Source organism: Plectrocnemia conspersa, unplaced genomic scaffold (assembly GCF_051122295.1).
Source record: "Plectrocnemia conspersa isolate PC_06_02 unplaced genomic scaffold, ASM5112229v1 ptg000009l, whole genome shotgun sequence".
Lineage (NCBI taxonomy): Eukaryota > Metazoa > Arthropoda > Insecta > Trichoptera > Polycentropodidae > Plectrocnemia > Plectrocnemia conspersa.
The window spans coordinates 22,731,833-22,751,489 of NW_028277173.1; the positions used below are offsets into that span (position 1 = coordinate 22,731,833).

General features: G+C 32.3%; 1 protein-coding gene across 1 annotated transcript in view; it reads left to right on the forward strand.

The window, feature by feature from the left end:
* The window catches only part of PNPase (polyribonucleotide nucleotidyltransferase 1), a 40,541-nt gene extending 26,489 nt beyond the window's left edge, over window positions 1-14,052 (forward strand). The window contains exon 13 of the mRNA XM_088191400.1: window positions 13,692-14,052. Coding sequence (XP_088047526.1) covers window positions 13,692-13,844 — 153 coding nt within the window. The 3' untranslated portion in view covers window positions 13,845-14,052. The remainder of the gene's footprint in view (window positions 1-13,691) is intronic.
* Window positions 14,053-19,657: the final 5,605 nt, after the last annotated feature.

Consider the following 19,657-nt stretch of genomic DNA (forward strand, 5'->3'; position numbering starts at 1 on the left):
AAATTGATATATCTTGTGGCTAGTGCCGCATCGCGCTTTTATTTTGCACTTGTAAAAAAATATACATTGGATCATAAAAATAATAAATAAAATCAAAGAACACAATACCATTTGTTAAATGAATTAAAAAATATATTTATTTACTACAAACGTCTTTTTCTAATCAGAATCTGTTGCAGACTGAGTAAAAATCGGCCCCTTGATAGAAAACTACTTTTCATTTATTCATAAAGGCTAATTTTGTATGCTCAGCACCGAGAGTACAACATATTAATCCTATTAAAGTTTTTGGCCACATATTAAATTCTGTGTAGTCATGGACAATGCGCTTTATATTTAACATACAACACAATAGATCGCATACATCATTTAATTATAAAAGCGAATTTTGTTAAAAAAATACACATTTTATCATTTATTTGCTAAATTTATGATTTTCACATTTATTGTTATGGATTGGTCAATATGAATCAGTAACATGAAATGTAGGTTCAACTACCCGGTGATGACAAAGTCGGTAAATGGTTTTATTTCCTTTTACATCCATAATTTAGAGATCACTCTAACGATCATTCGGACAAACGAAAAAGGGATCAAACCGTTTCGAAAGTATAGCCAATAATTGCGTTTGTAATTAGATATACTGTACTCAATAGCACATTCGTACCGAGACGTTAAAGTACCACTGAAAAAACTACTCTTTATTTGATTAGAAAATAAATGTGCACATTACTATTGTTCTTAAACTATTTGGTTACCGATCGCCGAGTGGCCAGCTGTACCTTTCACACATTTTGAGGTCAGCTCCCAGCTGACTCAAAATGTGACCAGATACCAGCTATTCCACTTAAATCACAGCCGACATGCCAGCGAAGATTCTCTGACTTCCAAGACCTGCCATTTCAGTTTCACCGCATGATAGCGGCATCTACATTTTTATATATTATAATTGATATATATCTATAAAATAAACTGTTACAAACTTTTCTTGCCTCTATTTAGCTGCAAAGTCACACCCCTTCAGCTTCAAAACCAGAAACACCCAATTGCCCAATTTGCGTCGGATGATTTAAAACATATTTGCTTCTTAAATCATTGTGAACCCGTTTACATATTATGATACATCAACATTTAAAATTTTAATTTATTTAATTATGATGCTATAATTCAATATTGCAATTAGCCATATATTTTTAGTAGGTTCTAGTAGACAAATCAAATTTTATTTAGATTATAATGCTACTATTATTACTGATTCAAAGCTATATTATAAAATTGCTTCATCCTCGATCATTAAAGTAAATAAAGTTCTGCATTCGAAACATCATTGTAAGACGCAGGCTAAAGTAGTTGCGTAAGCTTAATAAACATGAACCGAAAAGTTTCGTTAAGCGTAAACGGTTAGTTAAACTGGCCATCTTCGCTATATTGTTTTCGCCTCGGGCACACGTGTTATCGTCCCAACCTGAAAAATAAACAACAAACAAACTAGGTTTATCGTTGCGATTAACCTTCGAGTTCAATCGCGGTATCAAGCGCTATTAGGCACCCGACCCGGCCTGGTAGTTGTTGAATAATATTCTCTACTAGATCTAGACCCGGCAGTAAGATGAAAGACTTACGGGAATAGCACAACAAAAGCGGTCTTAAATTATGATTGTATACTAAATATTTATTTTAGTATCGCCAAGCTCCGATCGGCGGATTCAGTCCTCGGAACCAGCTTCGGGAACTGACTAGAAATAGAGTCTACTAAACCGCGCTCCGCTCGTCCGGCATTGAGGAACGCTCGGAGGGGATTTTCACCGATTTAATTTCGAAACGGAGACATCTGTGTGCGGGTAAGGCGTTGGTATAACGATAATTCGCCTCAAGTTTGAACCTCGAGTGTTTATCCTCTTCTTCGCGTGCAATGTCCCCCTTCGAGTGTAGGTGATTAGTCTCAGACTTTTTTACTGCTGTAAAGCATGTGCAGGCAATACAGCGCTTGTCTTTAATTTTTCTGCTGCAAGAAGGAAGCTTTTAAATACCTGAATTATGTGAAAAAAATACTTTTAGTTATACTGCTTTTGAAAAAGCATGTAACATAGTTAGCATGAGTTTTTAGTAAAAACATTGTAGGGCCACGGTTGCTCATATGACCTAACTCGATTTGAGCCATTGTAGATAAAGAGTCTTTTTTTAGAAGTATAGAACTTTAAAATGAAATAAAACACATTCAGATGACATGGTATTGACTTTATTGGAAAGATAATTTTATGCCGTTTGTATTTAAATATGATTTCAGGCAAATAAGCGCCACGGCTGGCTTAAATAAAGCGCAATATGGAAGTGTAATTTTCGACCAGCTGGAGCCATATATCGTTAGCTTCCAAGTCGTTTTTCGTCTATGGTTTATTGGCGTAGACAATCCACTTTACATATCTCCACAGAAAATAATCCAAAGGTGTTAAATCACACAATCTTGGAGGCCAATTCACAAATCCATTACGCGAAATTATGCGCTCATCGAATGTTTCCTTCAATAAATTAATTGTTTTTCACATTAATGCCATTCAACTGGGGAACGAAAAAGTCAGTAATCATGGATCTTTAGGGAGCGTAACCCTAGGGGTGGTTGACCTCGCGGCCAATGAGACTCCTCGGTGAATCCTATTAGACTGTTTATTATTTTATATTTACAAGTTTGTTATGGACGAATACGGCGTGACGTTTCTCGTAATGTCGGAGTTCGTGCAGTTGATGATGCTCAGGATGGCTCAAGCTGCATGCGACAGGTGTCAGGAGGGTCAGGTGGGGGCGCGTAGCTGGTTCCTCAGGATCGACTGCCGCTGATTCCGCTCTCTGGCGTCTGGTCTCTTGTCTCGTGCCTCAGCGTCTCGTCTCTCGCTTGACTCTCGTGGATTAACTGCCTTGGGCCCTCTGCCAAAGTCTTGTGGACCAACTGCGGATCAACTGCCGTCTCCTCGTCGGAGTCCGGGCTTATATTCTTTTGAGGGATGCACACTTGCTGGCCAATCACGCTTGTGCGTCGATCTCCTAGCCAATCGCTGGAGTCGCTTCGTAGAATTCGAGAAATCGGATGTTGCATATTTGGAAGCGAGTTTTTGCTTGCCCCGACTTTCGAATTCTACGGAAAGGGTTTGCTGTTGTGATGATTAATTGCATCCGCACCGTTTAGTCACAAAAGGGATTCTCTTAACGACCCGTGTTGTGTGGTCAAAAGAAATCCCTCTTGTGCCATGATGTTTGTCTCATTGTTAATGGTGGACATTCTTGGTTATGGGCATTAACAATGAAACAATTGCCCTTTTTTTTGTCTGTTGCTATTCATGGCGGTCGCCAGTCGCCACAGATCTATAGCGCTCTCCATTGACTTACGTTCTGGCCGGCATCATTTTAGAAGAAATATGGACAAATGATTCTACCAACACATAAAGTACACCAAACAGTGACTTTTCGTGGATGTAACAGCGTCCCATTAATGGCTTTTGGATTTTATTCACTCCAATTGACATAGCTATTCAACTAAAAATGAGCCTCATCGCTGAACACAATTTTGTGGTGATAATGAGGATCAAGAGCAATCTCGTTTTCGGCCCATTCACCGAACATATGACGCACACGATCAAGCGGCTTCAATTATTGCACGATCTGGATTTTGTAAGCTCGTAAACCAATATATTTCCGCAAAATCTTCCATAAATTGGATGGACACAGCTCCAATTATTGTGCACGGTGGCGAATCGATTTGGATTCTCTTTAATTCTATGCATCACAGCAGAATCAACTTCTTCGGTGCGCACTGTACGACGTCTCTACGGATGCGTATTATCAATTAGAGTATGCGTGGTGCGAAAATGATCCATGGTTATTTGAATTACTTTGTCGACTGTAAAATGGACTTAAGTTTCGCGAACTGAACCACGATTTTTGAAATAAATTTGCACAAAAAGGCGTAAGTCTATTCATGGTGAAATAGCAAACTAAATAGAGGACAAATCAGCCGTCATTGTCAAATTGGCTGTCGCTGGATGTGTCCCTGGATGTTGAAGGCAAAAATTCACGTTGCAGTGGGAACACTCGTTACCGAGCGTTCCCACTGCGATGGCAACGTCACGATTTTATTGCTTTTGACGTGGATTTTTGACTTCTGAGAATGGATAATTGCTTTTTGCGCTCTCATATTGATCAAAATTCTGTTTAGATTTGCTTTATTCGATTCTCACGTTAAATATTGTTATAAAAATCGATTGCTTTTAACCTAGACTGGAAATTCACTATATGGCAACACTGAGCAGCAAATAAAACACGAATAATTATCAAGTAAATATTATGAGTAGATATTTTTAATAATTTTTAATGCCTAACTAAAATATTTCGCATAAAATATGATTTCAGAAATTATGACTCAACGGTGGTTGATTCTTATATTTATTTGTAGCATAGAAACGATTAACGTACCTATTATTATTTATTCAAGAAATTATATTACGATGCCATTTTTGTCATGAGGTCCGGAATCATCGTTTTCGCAGGGCCGGGTTCGCTCTCGGCGGCCCTGCATGACATAGCCAAGTCTGAGCCTAGAACATTTACGTAACATGTGTAAATCTCAATTATTGATTATCTTATGTGGTCAGGAAACGCAAGTACTATGTAAACGTGTAGATAGGATACATAATACGAGCAAGATACACCGACATAGCAGTACATTTCCTGCATTTCAACCGAGTACTCTCTGGCAACCGGTTATTTGCACCAATCGAGATTTGCGGCATCCGTTCTCTCGATTCGATTAATAAGCAATTAGATTTGTAGATAATTTGCGAGAAAATGTACTTTGAATGTAAGTACATATCAGTATTACTGTTATTATGAGGGTGAGTCAAATGAAAACCGTGACCTGTAGTGAAATGCTGACGCTAGAGTAGCAGTATAAAGGTGACCGAACCTAAAGAGGAATGATGTAATTTTTTATAGTAAAAGAGTAAAGACAATAGAACTTCACTTGCCGAATGCCTGTTACTAAAATTAAAGTGTACTAGTAGCATTGGAAGTCTTAAACGGTGAGCTATTTTTAGAAGCTTAGTTCTTAAATTTTTTAGTTAAACCAAAAATACGCATAATAATTTTATTTTCAAATGCATTGAATATGGATATTGCGCCCTTTTGTCAGTCCCGAGGGTGAGTCACCAAACGTGACTCATCGCCCTCTTTTTTCCTACGTTGTATTTTCTGCTACGTTGACCTACATACCTAATTTTTGACGGATTTTAAGAATCAGATTTATATCAATTTAATAAATATTTTACACTAGAATATATTGTATTATAAATAATAAGATGAATAAATAAAATTAATAGTATCATTAGATTTTCCCCCAAAATTATTTTTTTAATTCATTGTTTTAAAATAAAAATTAATTATAAAAAAAATATTATAAAAAAACTATAAATACATGTTTTTGGGTTTGTATTAAAATTAAAAAAATTACGCTTTACGAACAAACCCTTATTAGAAAATCCCCATATTAGAATCAAAACACACAAGAGCCAGACGTAAACAATGAACACATATTTGAAAATCACTGTAATCAAAACTTCTATAACTGGTTTGCCCATTGAGATTGAGAAACCCCAATGGTTTCGTTTGTAGAAGGCCACTCGGGAGACTCATGATTCATTAGAGTGGCGGACTTTGACAATATGAACATATTTTATTTATTTTTTATTTTACCATTAAATATAAATCTTCGATATACACTCGCGCATAAACACTTCAAGGACTAAAAAAGTAATGAAATATATTACAAATAGAAATGAGCACATTATATTGTTTATTATTTTAGCGTTCCTTTTGTAAGGTGAGAGACTGGAGATTTTATTACAGCTTCTCGTTTATGATTCAATATAATATTCACGAGTATACATATTGATCGTAAAGTGATAATCGGTAAACACAACTTAGTTTAATGTCTGCATATAACATTTAAAGTGCTACTAGCTATTTTATATTATATTATAGTTCAGAGAGCTTATTGCAATTACCAACTGTTATATATTAAACCCTGTTACGAATAACTTTAACGGAAGTTTAGATCTTGCTGAAACTAAATTGTATAATACATTAAGAAACATACTTTGTGGTGTTGCAATCTGATTTCAAGCTCTATATATTTTTTATTTTATCGAATCAATATGTCTAGTTTGTAGCCTATCGCTCACTTTTATCCGCTTGGATTATAATTGAATTAAATAAACCTAATCATCGCAGAGTTGTTTCTCGCCGCTCGCCTACTAACTGCCACAAACACGAAATAAAAGCTCGTAATAAATTAATCAAGCTTTTCTTAGGCCGAGTGGACGCGTTTTTTTCCCACTCATCCGACAAGACAGATGGGCTAAACGAGAATACATAATAAAAAGTTTAAAAAAAAACACGCGGTAGATAATAAACATCCACTCGCGCTCGATTATTATTTTCATCACGACTTGGGAAAGCGGCTGCGCTGTAACGACCGTTGTTCCTGTCGTTATTTTTTCCTCCGACAGGAATTTCCACTATTCAGTGTCCCGTGAACGAACGCGGGAATGAAAATTAAACGCCGTAAAGCTTCGGCTTATTGCTCGTCTTTGAAGCGCTTTTGGCACGGAGCGGCGCCTAAGCGTTATGGTTTCTTAATTATTGTCTTTCGGTTAGTAGAGACGCTACATAGTTTGGAATGCGGCTGGAAGGATTGAATTTCGTATGCTAATAGTGTGATTTTTAACGCTTGAGTGGAATTTGCGTGTGGAGCTTTGAAAGTCGGCGTGTTATCGTGAAAGCACATACCCAAAAATTTTTCAAAAAATATTTAAACTACATACATTCCTAAAACTTTAATCATGTTGTAGGCTGTTTTAAAATATACGTCAAAAATATGATGATTGGTTATTCCATTGTGACGAAATTGTAATTGAAATTGTCCTCGTGATTTGTTGAATTCTCACGAATGAAGTAGCGACTTAAAAGAAGCGTTTTGTTGACATTAACGAGGTTCAACGAGAATCGTCAGGAGCTATTAACAGCATTCCGGAATAAGAATTTAGGCAATGTTTTCTGAAATGGGAGAAGCGCCTGGATTTTTGCATTAAGTCAAATGGAGAATACTTCGAAGCATATTAAAATTTCAGACCTGTAAGTAACTTTCGAGTATATATATACGTATATCTTTGTAGGTATAATAAACACAATTGTACCTAATGAATATTTGTAAAATATTCAATAAATTTAGTAATTTTTTTTTATCATCATTTATAATCTATAATCTGAACAGCGTAATCCGTAGAGCAGTGAGCGTCACATCTTCCATTTTTTATCCAAAACTAACACAACGATACGGTAAGAGTTGACATTCAGTTACTGTAATATTACATATATATTATATTATTTTTTGTGCTAAATAAGCCGAAATATTTATTTTAATAGCCGAAAAACTTTGAAATGAGCATTGTCGCTTCAACAAGAACAAGCAAGACAATGAATATTCTTACTAGCATGTATCGCTTCTCTGTCACATACATTTGTATACGTAGACAACGCATTCACAAAATTATTGCAGTACGTATTTTTGACGTATCAGTTAACAGCAAACTGTTTTTGGATTCGGTACTCACAATTTTTCATAGTGACTTTTTTAAAATTGAAAATGAACTACCAATCTTCTTCTACATCATTAGAAAGTGATAGTATTGTTGGAACGAAACCAAAGAAAACTGACTTAAAAATGTTAAAAAAATATTGTTATTAATAATTAAATGCGTGCACTGATAGGGTCCACAGTTTTCTAAAAATCTATTATATCTGTGTCAATAAAAGTATAATTGATTTAAAAAAAATATATCAAGATCTTAATGACTCACTATATATTTATTAATGATTCACCCAGACCAGCGTATAACGCTCGGAAGTTAGTCGCGAGTGAAATAATAAAGATTTTAATCTTAATATATGTCTGATTTTATAAAATACAACAATATTATTCTCACTAGTCAAAATAGATTGTGCTGATTTTTATAAATACAATCTCATAAATGATTATTAAATCAGATAAAATTTGTTATTTATGTAGTATGAATAAATTATTCCAGTGAAAGTAAATAAAAATGTTATCTTATTATTTTTGTTAAAATTTTTACATCTTTTCAATATCTTATTATAATTTAATAAATACAAATATAGTTTCATAATAAAATGGTTAATATTATTTTTAGAAACAATCGTATTCACTAAATTATTAAGCCTAAATGAACTGTTTACATCTACATCTTAGTGTGAACTAAATGATTTAATTATATCTAATCTCGTTTCCCTTATCTTCTTAATTGCAAATCTGAGACCTGCAAACTCCGTTGGAGCTTTGAATGTAATCCTGTTATTGTAATCGATTATATGGATGAATTAATATAATAGTGAAAATTATATAACATCTAAAATTATAGCTAGTCGTTTTTAAGTATATCTATATATAACAAAAAATATCTATATATATTATTAATATATAACCTACATAATAGTTATTTTATTTCATCTAAAAAAATGTTTACAGTAATTTTAACAACGCTAGGTTACTTTGTTCTAACTAGTTGTTAAAACGAAAAGATCTAGAATTTTTGTTGTAGTTTTATTTTTAGAACTTTGATTAGTCGAATAGTTTTCAGCGAATAGTCTACATTTTTAGAACGAATCAAATGAGGAATATCTATAATATTTATAAAATATTTTTAAATATCTGAAATACTAATTATTATATATAGCAATCTGTTTTTTTAATTAGACAGACGGGCGTGAAATTTAATCGCAATTTTGTAGTAGGATTTTGGGCGTTGATTGCGAGTTTATTGAGTTTCGTTGATTTTATCCCGTCAAAGTAACAATTAGCGGGAATTAAAGCAACAAACTCTCGTTTTATTGCTCACCGTTAAATTATCGCAATCGCTTTTAATAAAAATAAAATCGTGAGCAATTTAGTCATATTAATCGCGAATAAAACAAACACGTTTATTATACGATAAAGTTAATTGGTCAAATAAAATTGAATTTAAATTGATTAGATTTATTTTAAATTTTTTTTAAACATTTCTTAATACTGTGTTCTATGATATATTTTTTTGTGTGAAAGGAAAAACTGCTGTCAAATTTTTTTTTATGGCAAACTCCAAACCTTCCATGTTTTGGGAATTTTTAAATTTTTACTCGCAGATTGAGAGGCAGTTTATCTTGTACTAACCATAAGATTTGAATTCTCATAGTAAAATGCTTTCTGGACGGTATAAAACATATGTAAAATGCAAGTATCTTCACATGAGTAGGCCACTTTTTGGCTTTGTCATAATCGATTTAAAGTTAAAATCGACTGGCTGCATGTGTAAAATATGTAAAAATCAAAATCGCACGTGTAAATCGAGTACTTGGCGAATTTAATGTCGCTGTTAAAGTTTTTTATAAACTTTTCACTGGAGCGAATGGTGCGAATTCAATTAACGTCGTAAAGTTTTACCGTTTGATGTTTGAATGAAACACGCGTACATTTGAATCGGAAACTATTTGCGAGCGTGCGATGTATAAACTAGCTAGAGGGACTAATGGCAGGGGTGAGGAATGTTTTACGTCATGGAGTTTCGTGAATTGCGATTTTTGTACGCACTTAAGTAGTTCATGGCGGTTCAGTAAATTCTAGCAAACACCGGAATTTATTGCTTCCAAAGTTGAAAGTTTGAATACCCGCATAATAGCTCGGTGGTATGACTCGAATTTTCATAATATTACCATTAATTTATAGGAGTACTTTTTATTGATTGATTTTTAGCTACCTACCTAATTCCCGAAATATTTAACATATTTAAGCCTTCTAAACTAATCGATAATATAAAGCGAAAGGGGTAGAAATTAATACACTTTTAATATGTAAGACACCATAAATTGTTGAACTATGTGGTTGGTTTAATGGGAGGTTTGTACTTTCATTTCTTTTCATAGAACAATCAAAATCAGGAGAATAATGTGATAAAACTTACATTTAAGAATAAAAAAAACAATTATTACTTCTCTGAAGTTAAAAATTCACGTCAAAAGCAATAAAATCGTGTCGGCGCCGACATGATTTTATTGCTTTTGACGTGAATTTTTGACTTCTGAGAAGTGATAATTGTTTTTGCGCTATCCTACTGATCAAAATTCAGTTTGAATATATTTTAACTAATAATCTCATATCAGAAGTGCATAGTAATATCGATAAGGATAGCTATCATATTTTTTAAATATAGCAGACAAACTATGGACCAAATGCGAGATGCGACGTCTACCTGTACTTCTCCTTCCGCTTATTTTCCCCCGAGAGTTTATGTTTTAGACTTGACTTAATAAAAGTTCTAAAATTGTAATTAGTTCTAGAACTTTCATTAGGTTAATTCGTGTAGGTTTGGTTTGGGTCAAATTAGAACAGTATATCATTTCATTAGCGCCTATCAGATAAATTATATTTCCGCTAGTAGAAATATATATCTACTAGTGAATATGTATTTGAACTTCACTATTGAAAATATAATTTCACTGAAAAATACAACCATTTGTACATCGAATGTAAATAAATAAAGATAAGTATTTAAATGTATATATTACTACGTTTGGAAAAGTTTAAATCATTTAATTTCACTAGCACCTGCCAGATAAATTATATTTTTACTGGTGAAAATGTATTACGATACGATTTCACTGATATGACATATTTAAAAAAATATTTTTGGAATAGATTCGAGATGGTTTTCTTTGAGGGATAACCCGAAAATTTCTGGTTTGGAATCAGATACGTCATTTCTGCTTTTTTCAGGGAGAGGGGGCAAAAGTTGACAAGCCAGTGATCGTTTTTTTTAATATTTTTATTTCGTTAAAATTCATCATATTTCATTAAATGACATGCATTTTTCTGTCTTAATTCAGGTGAGGGCAAGTGCCGTCACTTGAATTACGTCCCCCCAAATTTGGACTCTATTATAAATGTGCTGCAGCTGCTGTTTTTTTTTAAATGATCCTATTGATTCGAAAGCATTTTTTTCATGTTGAAAGAGTTAATTTAAAATGGATTTTAGATATAAAAATATTGGTCTGAAGATATTGATGTTCAGTTGATATTTGGATAGATGGAATTTAGGAACATGTCAATCAGACTAACATAAACGAAAGAGAAATGATTCATGGATTTCGCTAACACATTCTTGAAAAGACGGTTAATATATGCTCTGAATTCTATTTCTATTTTTTTAAGTGAACGTGAACGCGGGTTTTTGTAAAAAATCTAATTATTACCCCAATAAGTGCTTCGTTCAAGACCAATACGGTTTCGGCACTTTTGTTCATCAAAGTTGTCGGGGCCACCTTTACTATTTTTCGATCCATTAAAACACGTTGATCTGTGGTTTCTCAAATTTCAACACTAAAAAAAAAGAATGAGTCGATTTGTCAGTCGAGAATTAGACAAAACTTGGAAATCACTACAAACTTTTATTCAAATATATTATGTTTTACAATTTTATTTTATATTTAATCGTCACTTGTATATTTGTATTTGTTCTTTTAACTTTAGATTTTATATGTCTTTAAATTTTGTTTACTTTTTTGTGGCATAGAAAAAGCTGCTTTAAATCTAATTTAAATAATATTTGAATATCATTTTCTTAAGTATGTTATTATTAGGTAGATATCTAAAATTTTATTATTTATAAAATAAAAATATGTACCTATTCGTTTCACGTTTTTTGTCTTCCTAATTATTGTACATATATTGTATTTTTTAAAAATGAATACCTCTTAATACACGTTTATAAACAACCAACGTTAATTTTGACTCTCACATACCCTAATGTTCGTGACGTCATGAAAATGTTGCAGCTGGTCTGTTTGACCTTTATAAAGACGGTGTTGGCGAATGAAAATTAAGTACAGTGATGTACGATAATGGAACTGACCCCAGATAGTTATATATTTACTATATATAACTGTAGAAATATTAAATAAAATAAATAATATTTTTTTAGTTTGCTTAAATGTAAGTGATTTTTATAAAAAATAATACCAATAAATTAAAAAACATTGAGGCCTTTCAATTGATATATTTTTTTTACAAAAGTCTATGATTTACTATGAATGCAATATAATTTAATAATAAATAATTAAAAACAGAAATGATTATGGAAACATACGTAAAATTAACTCACTACTCAAAAGGTTAATAGAAACGGTCCAAAAAAGTTTCTAATATGAAGGAATATAAATATTACCTATTTTTATTTCCCAAAAAAAATCCTACAAAGTTTGCTGGGATATGATTCCCTCGAGTCGCGTCGACGTGTGTACTTACAATCATTTAAGCTGTCGGTAGAGAATATATACAACCTATTGTAAAGCAGTATTGAGTATTGAATAACTCGCCAATAAGCACAGCTATCTGTCGGATTGTGTTGATTTGTTCTCATCCAGGTAATCGCAGATGGTGGATGCATTAAATGTTATTATTGTAAATATTTTTTCCATGCAGGGTGCATTTGTAGAAAGCTATGTAAATATGTAAATAAATAAATATAATTTATTTTACAACAAATAACGCTATCTTTAACCACAATATCATCGATGATACGCTTCTTCTTCGTGCTTTAATAAACATCCAGACAGACAATACAAAAATACGTGCCTATTTATAACAGCTGACTTGGCCGTTTGAATATTTAAACAAAGTCAAGTCAGGGAAACTGCGAATTAAGTTCATTATGTCAGCTCGCTAGATTACCTCATCAACTTCCGCTTGTGCGGTCTTATCGTTTCGCATCACGGTTCCAATTTACGGTGTCGTTTTGCCACGTGGACATTTTTTTAGTCTAAGCGCGGATGTGATGCGACTTAATGGACTGTGAAACGTTTCTTCGGAGAGTGCTGCGTTCAGTGCTTTAGAACATTTAAAAACCTCACAAGATCGACCACGCGAAATGGCTATGCTAAAAGACGATGCGGTCATTTCACCGGCCCTTTGTCGAAATGGTCGACGATTTTCTAGTCTAGCCTGGAAGGTTGGTGTATTTCACACGACCTTCATAGGTCAAGGCTCACAATTACTGCAAAAAAGAACTATACGCTGGCAGTAGTTATTATACGACATGCAATTCTTATTGTATTATAAAGACTAATAACTATCAAAAATTGTATGTTTTTCATTAAAATAGTTACCTCGCTTATATTAATTTATATTCTTATCTTATATCAACCATCATCGATTCAATCAATAATTTATCGAGAAAATGGTGGAATATTAAAAAATATTAATATATCATAAATGCCATTTTATTTTGCCGACATCATCTCAAGGATCAATAAAAAACTTATGATGTCACTGTATAATAATTATTGTTTTTAAATTTGGATATAACCTTTACACGTGACTCATAATGGTTGTAAATATTAAATATTACTTATGAAATACACTGATTTATGTTCCTAATATAATTAAAACGTATTGAAACCTTAACTTGAATATGATAAAATTATATAATTAATACAATTGAGAATCATTTCTGGTTGTTCATAATTTAAACAGCTTTTTCGTATAAAGTAATAAATTATTTATGAGCTGCGTTATTAATGGCTCGGTTGTTTGTTTACAGATCAGCCATCCATCGGCGCTGGGCTTTCAGGTGGGAGACGAGATACAGGTAAAGTACTTCGGAAGGGATCCTGTGTCCGGTATGATGAGACTCTCTAGGAAAGTGCTCCAAGGACCCGTATCGTCTATCGTCAGAAACTTGGACAAATCATAAATATGGCATTAAGAAAAAATATATATGATACGATAGATGAAACCTCATAGAATAGATCACCGTATTTTAGAAGTTGCTATTATTGATTATATTGTAACGTATTATGTAAATGATATGAGCGAAGATTGAATGCTGGTATGATCATGATCTTTTAATTTTATGTATATGTATATATTTGTTTCTATAATAAAATGGTTTTTATTAAAATTATAAACATGTTTTATTATAAAAAAACATAATTTTCATTTATTCATACTAAAATGTCAATCTGCCCTACCGAAATTAAATTATTCGCAAAACCTATCAATATACCGCAATAAACTCGATCCATCGACACGTGAAAATTCGCTCGACTGTGAAATTAATGCGTGCAGAAAGATTCTCCGTTTCTGGAATTCGCGTGTAAAACTCAAAAACTCATAGGCGACCACAAAATTTAATTTCGTTTTCACAAGATTTAATTCAAATACTTCACAGAAAAAAGTTAGAATATGTGTGTTCAAATTATACAATATGGTACAGTCTGTCCAAGATGTGAACGCTCATCGATATAGTATTGGTGAGAAATATTTTAGGGTGTCCCTGTGAAATTACACGTTGAATTATTTTTTCTTTTTTAATTTAAATTGTTGAGGAAAATGTAAAATATCACTTTCTTGCTTATTTTGTTTATTTATATACATATTTAACTCAAAAATATAATAGCAGTTTTGGAATCACTCTCCAGGTTGTCGTAATATTAAAAAAAATACCAATAGAACACTACAGGAATTGTTTTGTTGATTACAAAATACCACAACATGACAATAATTTATAATAAAAATATAACACATTATAATTTTTAACTCAATTTCCAACGTATGGTCTCCCTATTATTAAAACAGCCTTCATGTAGTATTGGTAACGTTCTAAATTCGCGGAAAACTGTATATGTATGCATGCATGCGTAAATGCACCCTTATTTCCAACACAAAGATGATGAGCGTTAACATTTTGGATGGACTATACATAAAAAGTCGAGCTGTGCGTCTGTTTGTCCAATATTTTTTAGCATTTAACACATATATTCCCAACGGAGGCGGTACCGCCCTGCGGTGTGTGCTGAAGGTTTTTTTGTTAGAGACATGGGGCGCTGAAGACCAGCGCCCATTGGGCAATACTTGCAAGAACGCATGCAAGGAAAATTATTTATTTATAATAAAAAATAAATATTTTACAGCAGAGATTCTCAAAGTGGGAAATATCGCTCATTGGTGGGCGATGTACGAATTTCGGAGAGCAATGCGGCGCCAGAGAAAATTTGATGGGCGATGGAGGAGCCAAGTGGTAAAGTGAAAAAAAAATTGTGATTTTTTAATCACGTTATATACCTATATATAATAAAGTAAATATTTTTTGCGTAAAATTTATTGAATTTTGATTGACAGTATTGTAAGCAGTCATTCAAAATGTTTTTTCCGGGAACTTATGGGTTAGGCTTGAATCAATAATATATGGCTAAAAAGTCTAAGTCTTTAATTTCGCAATCCGCCTTTTCGAGTTTATTTTATATCCGACACTATTTCCACCAACATAACCCATTACGCTCCAAGGGTAGTAACAACACACCACACGCAACTCGCAGCCATAAACCGCGTATCGTTTCGCCAGTATTTAGTGCTTAATCACATCCCTCATATCCTCAAACCAGTTTCGTTTTATAGTCTTCCGTCCCCCTTGTATTAACAAAACGCTGCACCGAAGCAGCTTTCTGCGTTCTTCGCATTTGCATTTTTACGACTGACCTTGAAAGCGCTGCTCCTCTTTATTGCCTCGTTTTACGATCGAACCGCTAATGCGGCTGTGGACTGGGAGCGGCTTTTTCAAGTTAACAGGGAAAAAAATTTGGGCTGCCGAAAATCATAATCGAAAATCGATTTTTTGATAGCATTTTTTGCATGTACGATTTGTATGTGTAGTATGGTAATGTACTTCTCGGTTTGGGCGTGGATATAAATTTGATACATACAAGTATGTGATTCAACGGATATTTGTATCAGACAGACGATTATAATCTCTAATATTAAATTTTGCTTTGCTGTCCGTTTGCTCGTAATATACGGTAGGACTTATACGTTCGATAAGGAATATAAAGAAACTCATCGTTTTAATGTTGTACGTTGTACTACAATGTATATATTATTTATATTTCTATCAAATCGAAAAATAATAAGACTGTTCATAAAAATAATATAAAAAGCAAAAATTAATCATTTTAAATTCATAAACGGACACGCATATTTTAAAATGAAACAGTTTATGCTCAATTTTCTACTCTTTAAACCGTATCGCTTTGTATTAACGGTGTATATATATATAATAATACACGTAAACAAAGGAAATAAATTTAATAATAATAAAAATAAAAATTTAATTTGATTCATTGCTTTCCGATGCACCGTTAATACATTCTCTTGTTTGGACCAATGAAAAATAAGCATTCAAATATAAAACAAGATGGCCGACAGTAACGCGACAACAGTTTTAAATAATTCTTATTTATTAATAAAATTTTGCTACGCGACAATAATTTTCATTAATTCGTCATGTGTGTTGTTCGATTTGACTGAATATAAATAATCGGGTTGCAAATTAACTAGATGTGTTATAACTATGAAAATTAAATATATACATAATGTGTTGAGGAATAGAAGAATACATTGATTAAACTAAATAAACAATCATCAAATTTTGAATTCCCGTCGACGGGCTCCGAGGCCAAAAGTGAGTTTTTCTTTTTATAATACATAAACATTATCATTGCTTCCGATTTAATGCACATATACGTTAGATTTGACTGAACGTGAACCTGTAATATATACCTAGTAGGTATGAAAATTGAGATTAATGTCGATCAAACCATATAAATGCTAATAAAACATATTTTTTTTATCTATTGATATTTGGGGATAATATCTTTCACGACAATATATATATGTATAGTGTCTTGTATGTAATCAAATATACGACATTTTACAATAATTATAAATATGTGATTGCATACCTGTAATAGGTCGGACGAGCCGTATACCTGCCCTATAACTGTACGCATTTATTGCAAGTCAAGTCAATAATTATTTGTCTATTTAATGAAATATTACAGAACAAATGCAATGATAATTCAAAATCAGCGTTTCATTTTAGTAAAAATATATGTACATTTATCGTACGTATGGGGATGGGGAGCCATACTGTAGTATGTACGTGATAATTAATAAATAATAATGTTTTCATTGACTAATCATTTTAATCGTCATTACGCTCTGGCACATAAAATACTAATTTTACCGCCTATATCTCGTGAATTTTTATTTTTTGAAATTTCTCACAATTTACATATATTTTGTATACCTAATTCCTAAAATATTCATTACTTGATTTTCTCCAAGTATTTTCGCGCTCTTATGGCGTGCTCTCTTTTGTCAAACGCTCATATAGCTGTCTGCGCATTTGACGCACGCTATTTTGTTACAGCGCTATTTTGGTAAAAGCTCTTATGACGCAGCGCTTATAATGCAGCGCTCTTTTGACGCACGCCCATTTGACCGCGCTCATTGTGACGTTGCCATTATTCATATAACCAAACACTTACTTGCACTGATAATTTATAGTTATGATTATATTGTCCATAATTCCAATAATACATCATTTTGAATCATCTTCAATTAACACTTCACTGTTTATTTAATTGCACCGAGCTACGCGCAGCGGGCGCTTGACAGATGACAAAATTAGTCGTTTAAGCAAATTTGAGAGTTAAGGGAAATCCCGGTTTTAGGCGCGCTTGAGAACGAATTACGCAATTGATTTTATCGATTCAAATTGTAAAACACTTATCAAAATATGTAGAAACATCATGAAATTCTAAAAAAATATTTTTTCAACTTAAGAAAAATATGTTTAGTTTATACGGGATTTTAAATATAATATAAATAATGTGGATTTGTGATAGCTTCTCTATACAGAAAAAAAGGTGTACTTAAATTTTGGCGAACGTTGGAAATTTAAAACAGCAATTTAAATATTTTTTAAATTATAAGGTTTCAGAATAAAATTTCAAGATTTATTAAAAATATATTTTTAATTTTAATATAGTTTTTAAATATGTTTAGTTTATTATAAATTTGAAATACAGTGACAATTTTTTGCACTAATTAATTAATAAAATATATAACGCTGCGCAGAAAAACCTTTATTTTAAAAAATATATAAATTAAAATATTTTTTAATAAAAATAGACAAAGGTCCACTTTTGATCTAAAGCAACAGATTAGGTGCTATATTTTTTTAGTTTATTGTTTCTTTCTAATTAGTTAACGTAATTAAAAACTAGCATTTATAATTACACATAAAACATGTAAAAAACTTTTTTAAATTATAAAGTAACTTATGGTGTAACTAAAAAACGTTCTTATTATTGAAATTTAAATCTTATATATAATTGTTCTAAGCATTTATGATAAAAGTGGGAACGCTGCGTTTTCACTGCAACAGCGACGGCACGATTTCATTGCTTTTGACGTGAATTTTTGCCTTCTAAAAAATGATAATTGTTTTTGATCAGAATTCGGTTTATATGTTCCTCATTTATTTTGTAGTAGTTAGCCGGCACTGAGTAAACGATATCATTTAAATCACAGCAGATGCACAACCTGTTCTTTGCGATGGTCTTAACTGGCTCACTACGATGTGACCCTAATCTTTTTGACTAACGTTGTTTGAGAAAAAACTTTTCTTTGCGCTTAAGGAACAAATCATATGCATAAATTTGGCGATACGGCACTCAAGTATCGAGCTTTCTCACCATTCCAAGCTTTCATCTACAAACTCTAGAAATAATTGTAGTAATAATCTTTGACTAGCAAATATTAATTAAATAAAATACATACTACATTAAATAAATATTTACTACATTTGTATTCTCTCACTTTTTTTATCGAGTGCGATACTAGTTATATTGTATAATATAAGGATTATAATGTAACCCGTTTTTGCACTGGTAATTCTATAATATGATCCATCATAATCCCAATGTGAGTTTAATTGAATTTCCTTTATAAAGCATATAAAATGTTATGTTATAGCATAAAAGCGTGATATTATCACCAACAAATAAAAATACCTCTCAAGTCAATTCATCATTTTACAATACTCTTCTAAACGGCCGATCGGGCGATAAGAAAGAGAATTGGTGTAGTATGAATTGCGCATTTCGCTTCAGGTCTTTTTCAGTACATACACATACAAGCACATTGTATGCATAGAGACCTTTTGGCAATTTGTGAAATTCTCCATATTAAATATGGCAATAAATCACGCCACATCGGCGACGTCGCGATTGTAGTTTGGTGTATGGTTATGTGCATATAAACATAACTGTATATATTTTTTTTCGATATAATTCGATTTATTTTTTATTTACGGTACTGTAGCATATAAACATTTCCGCAATTGCAGCGCATTGTTCGCATAGAGAGAAATGCTTCCGTGAATAATTTTAAATACGTTTAAACGCATTGTCCGATTTATATTTTCGGTTTATGATCTGAAATATATTCGAAGCATGTGATGCACAAATATTGATACAAAAGAGAATGGCAAATTAAATTTTATAGTAAAGAATACATTGAATTAAGTAATAAAAAAAATATTACAATTCATTAGCACAACACCTGCAGAAGGTGTTTATTGTCGTTTGTTATTGTGTTCCATGGTATTAATTATTATTGATAAATATTACTAGCTGCTGTTTTCAGGGGCTTACAGATGTCTGT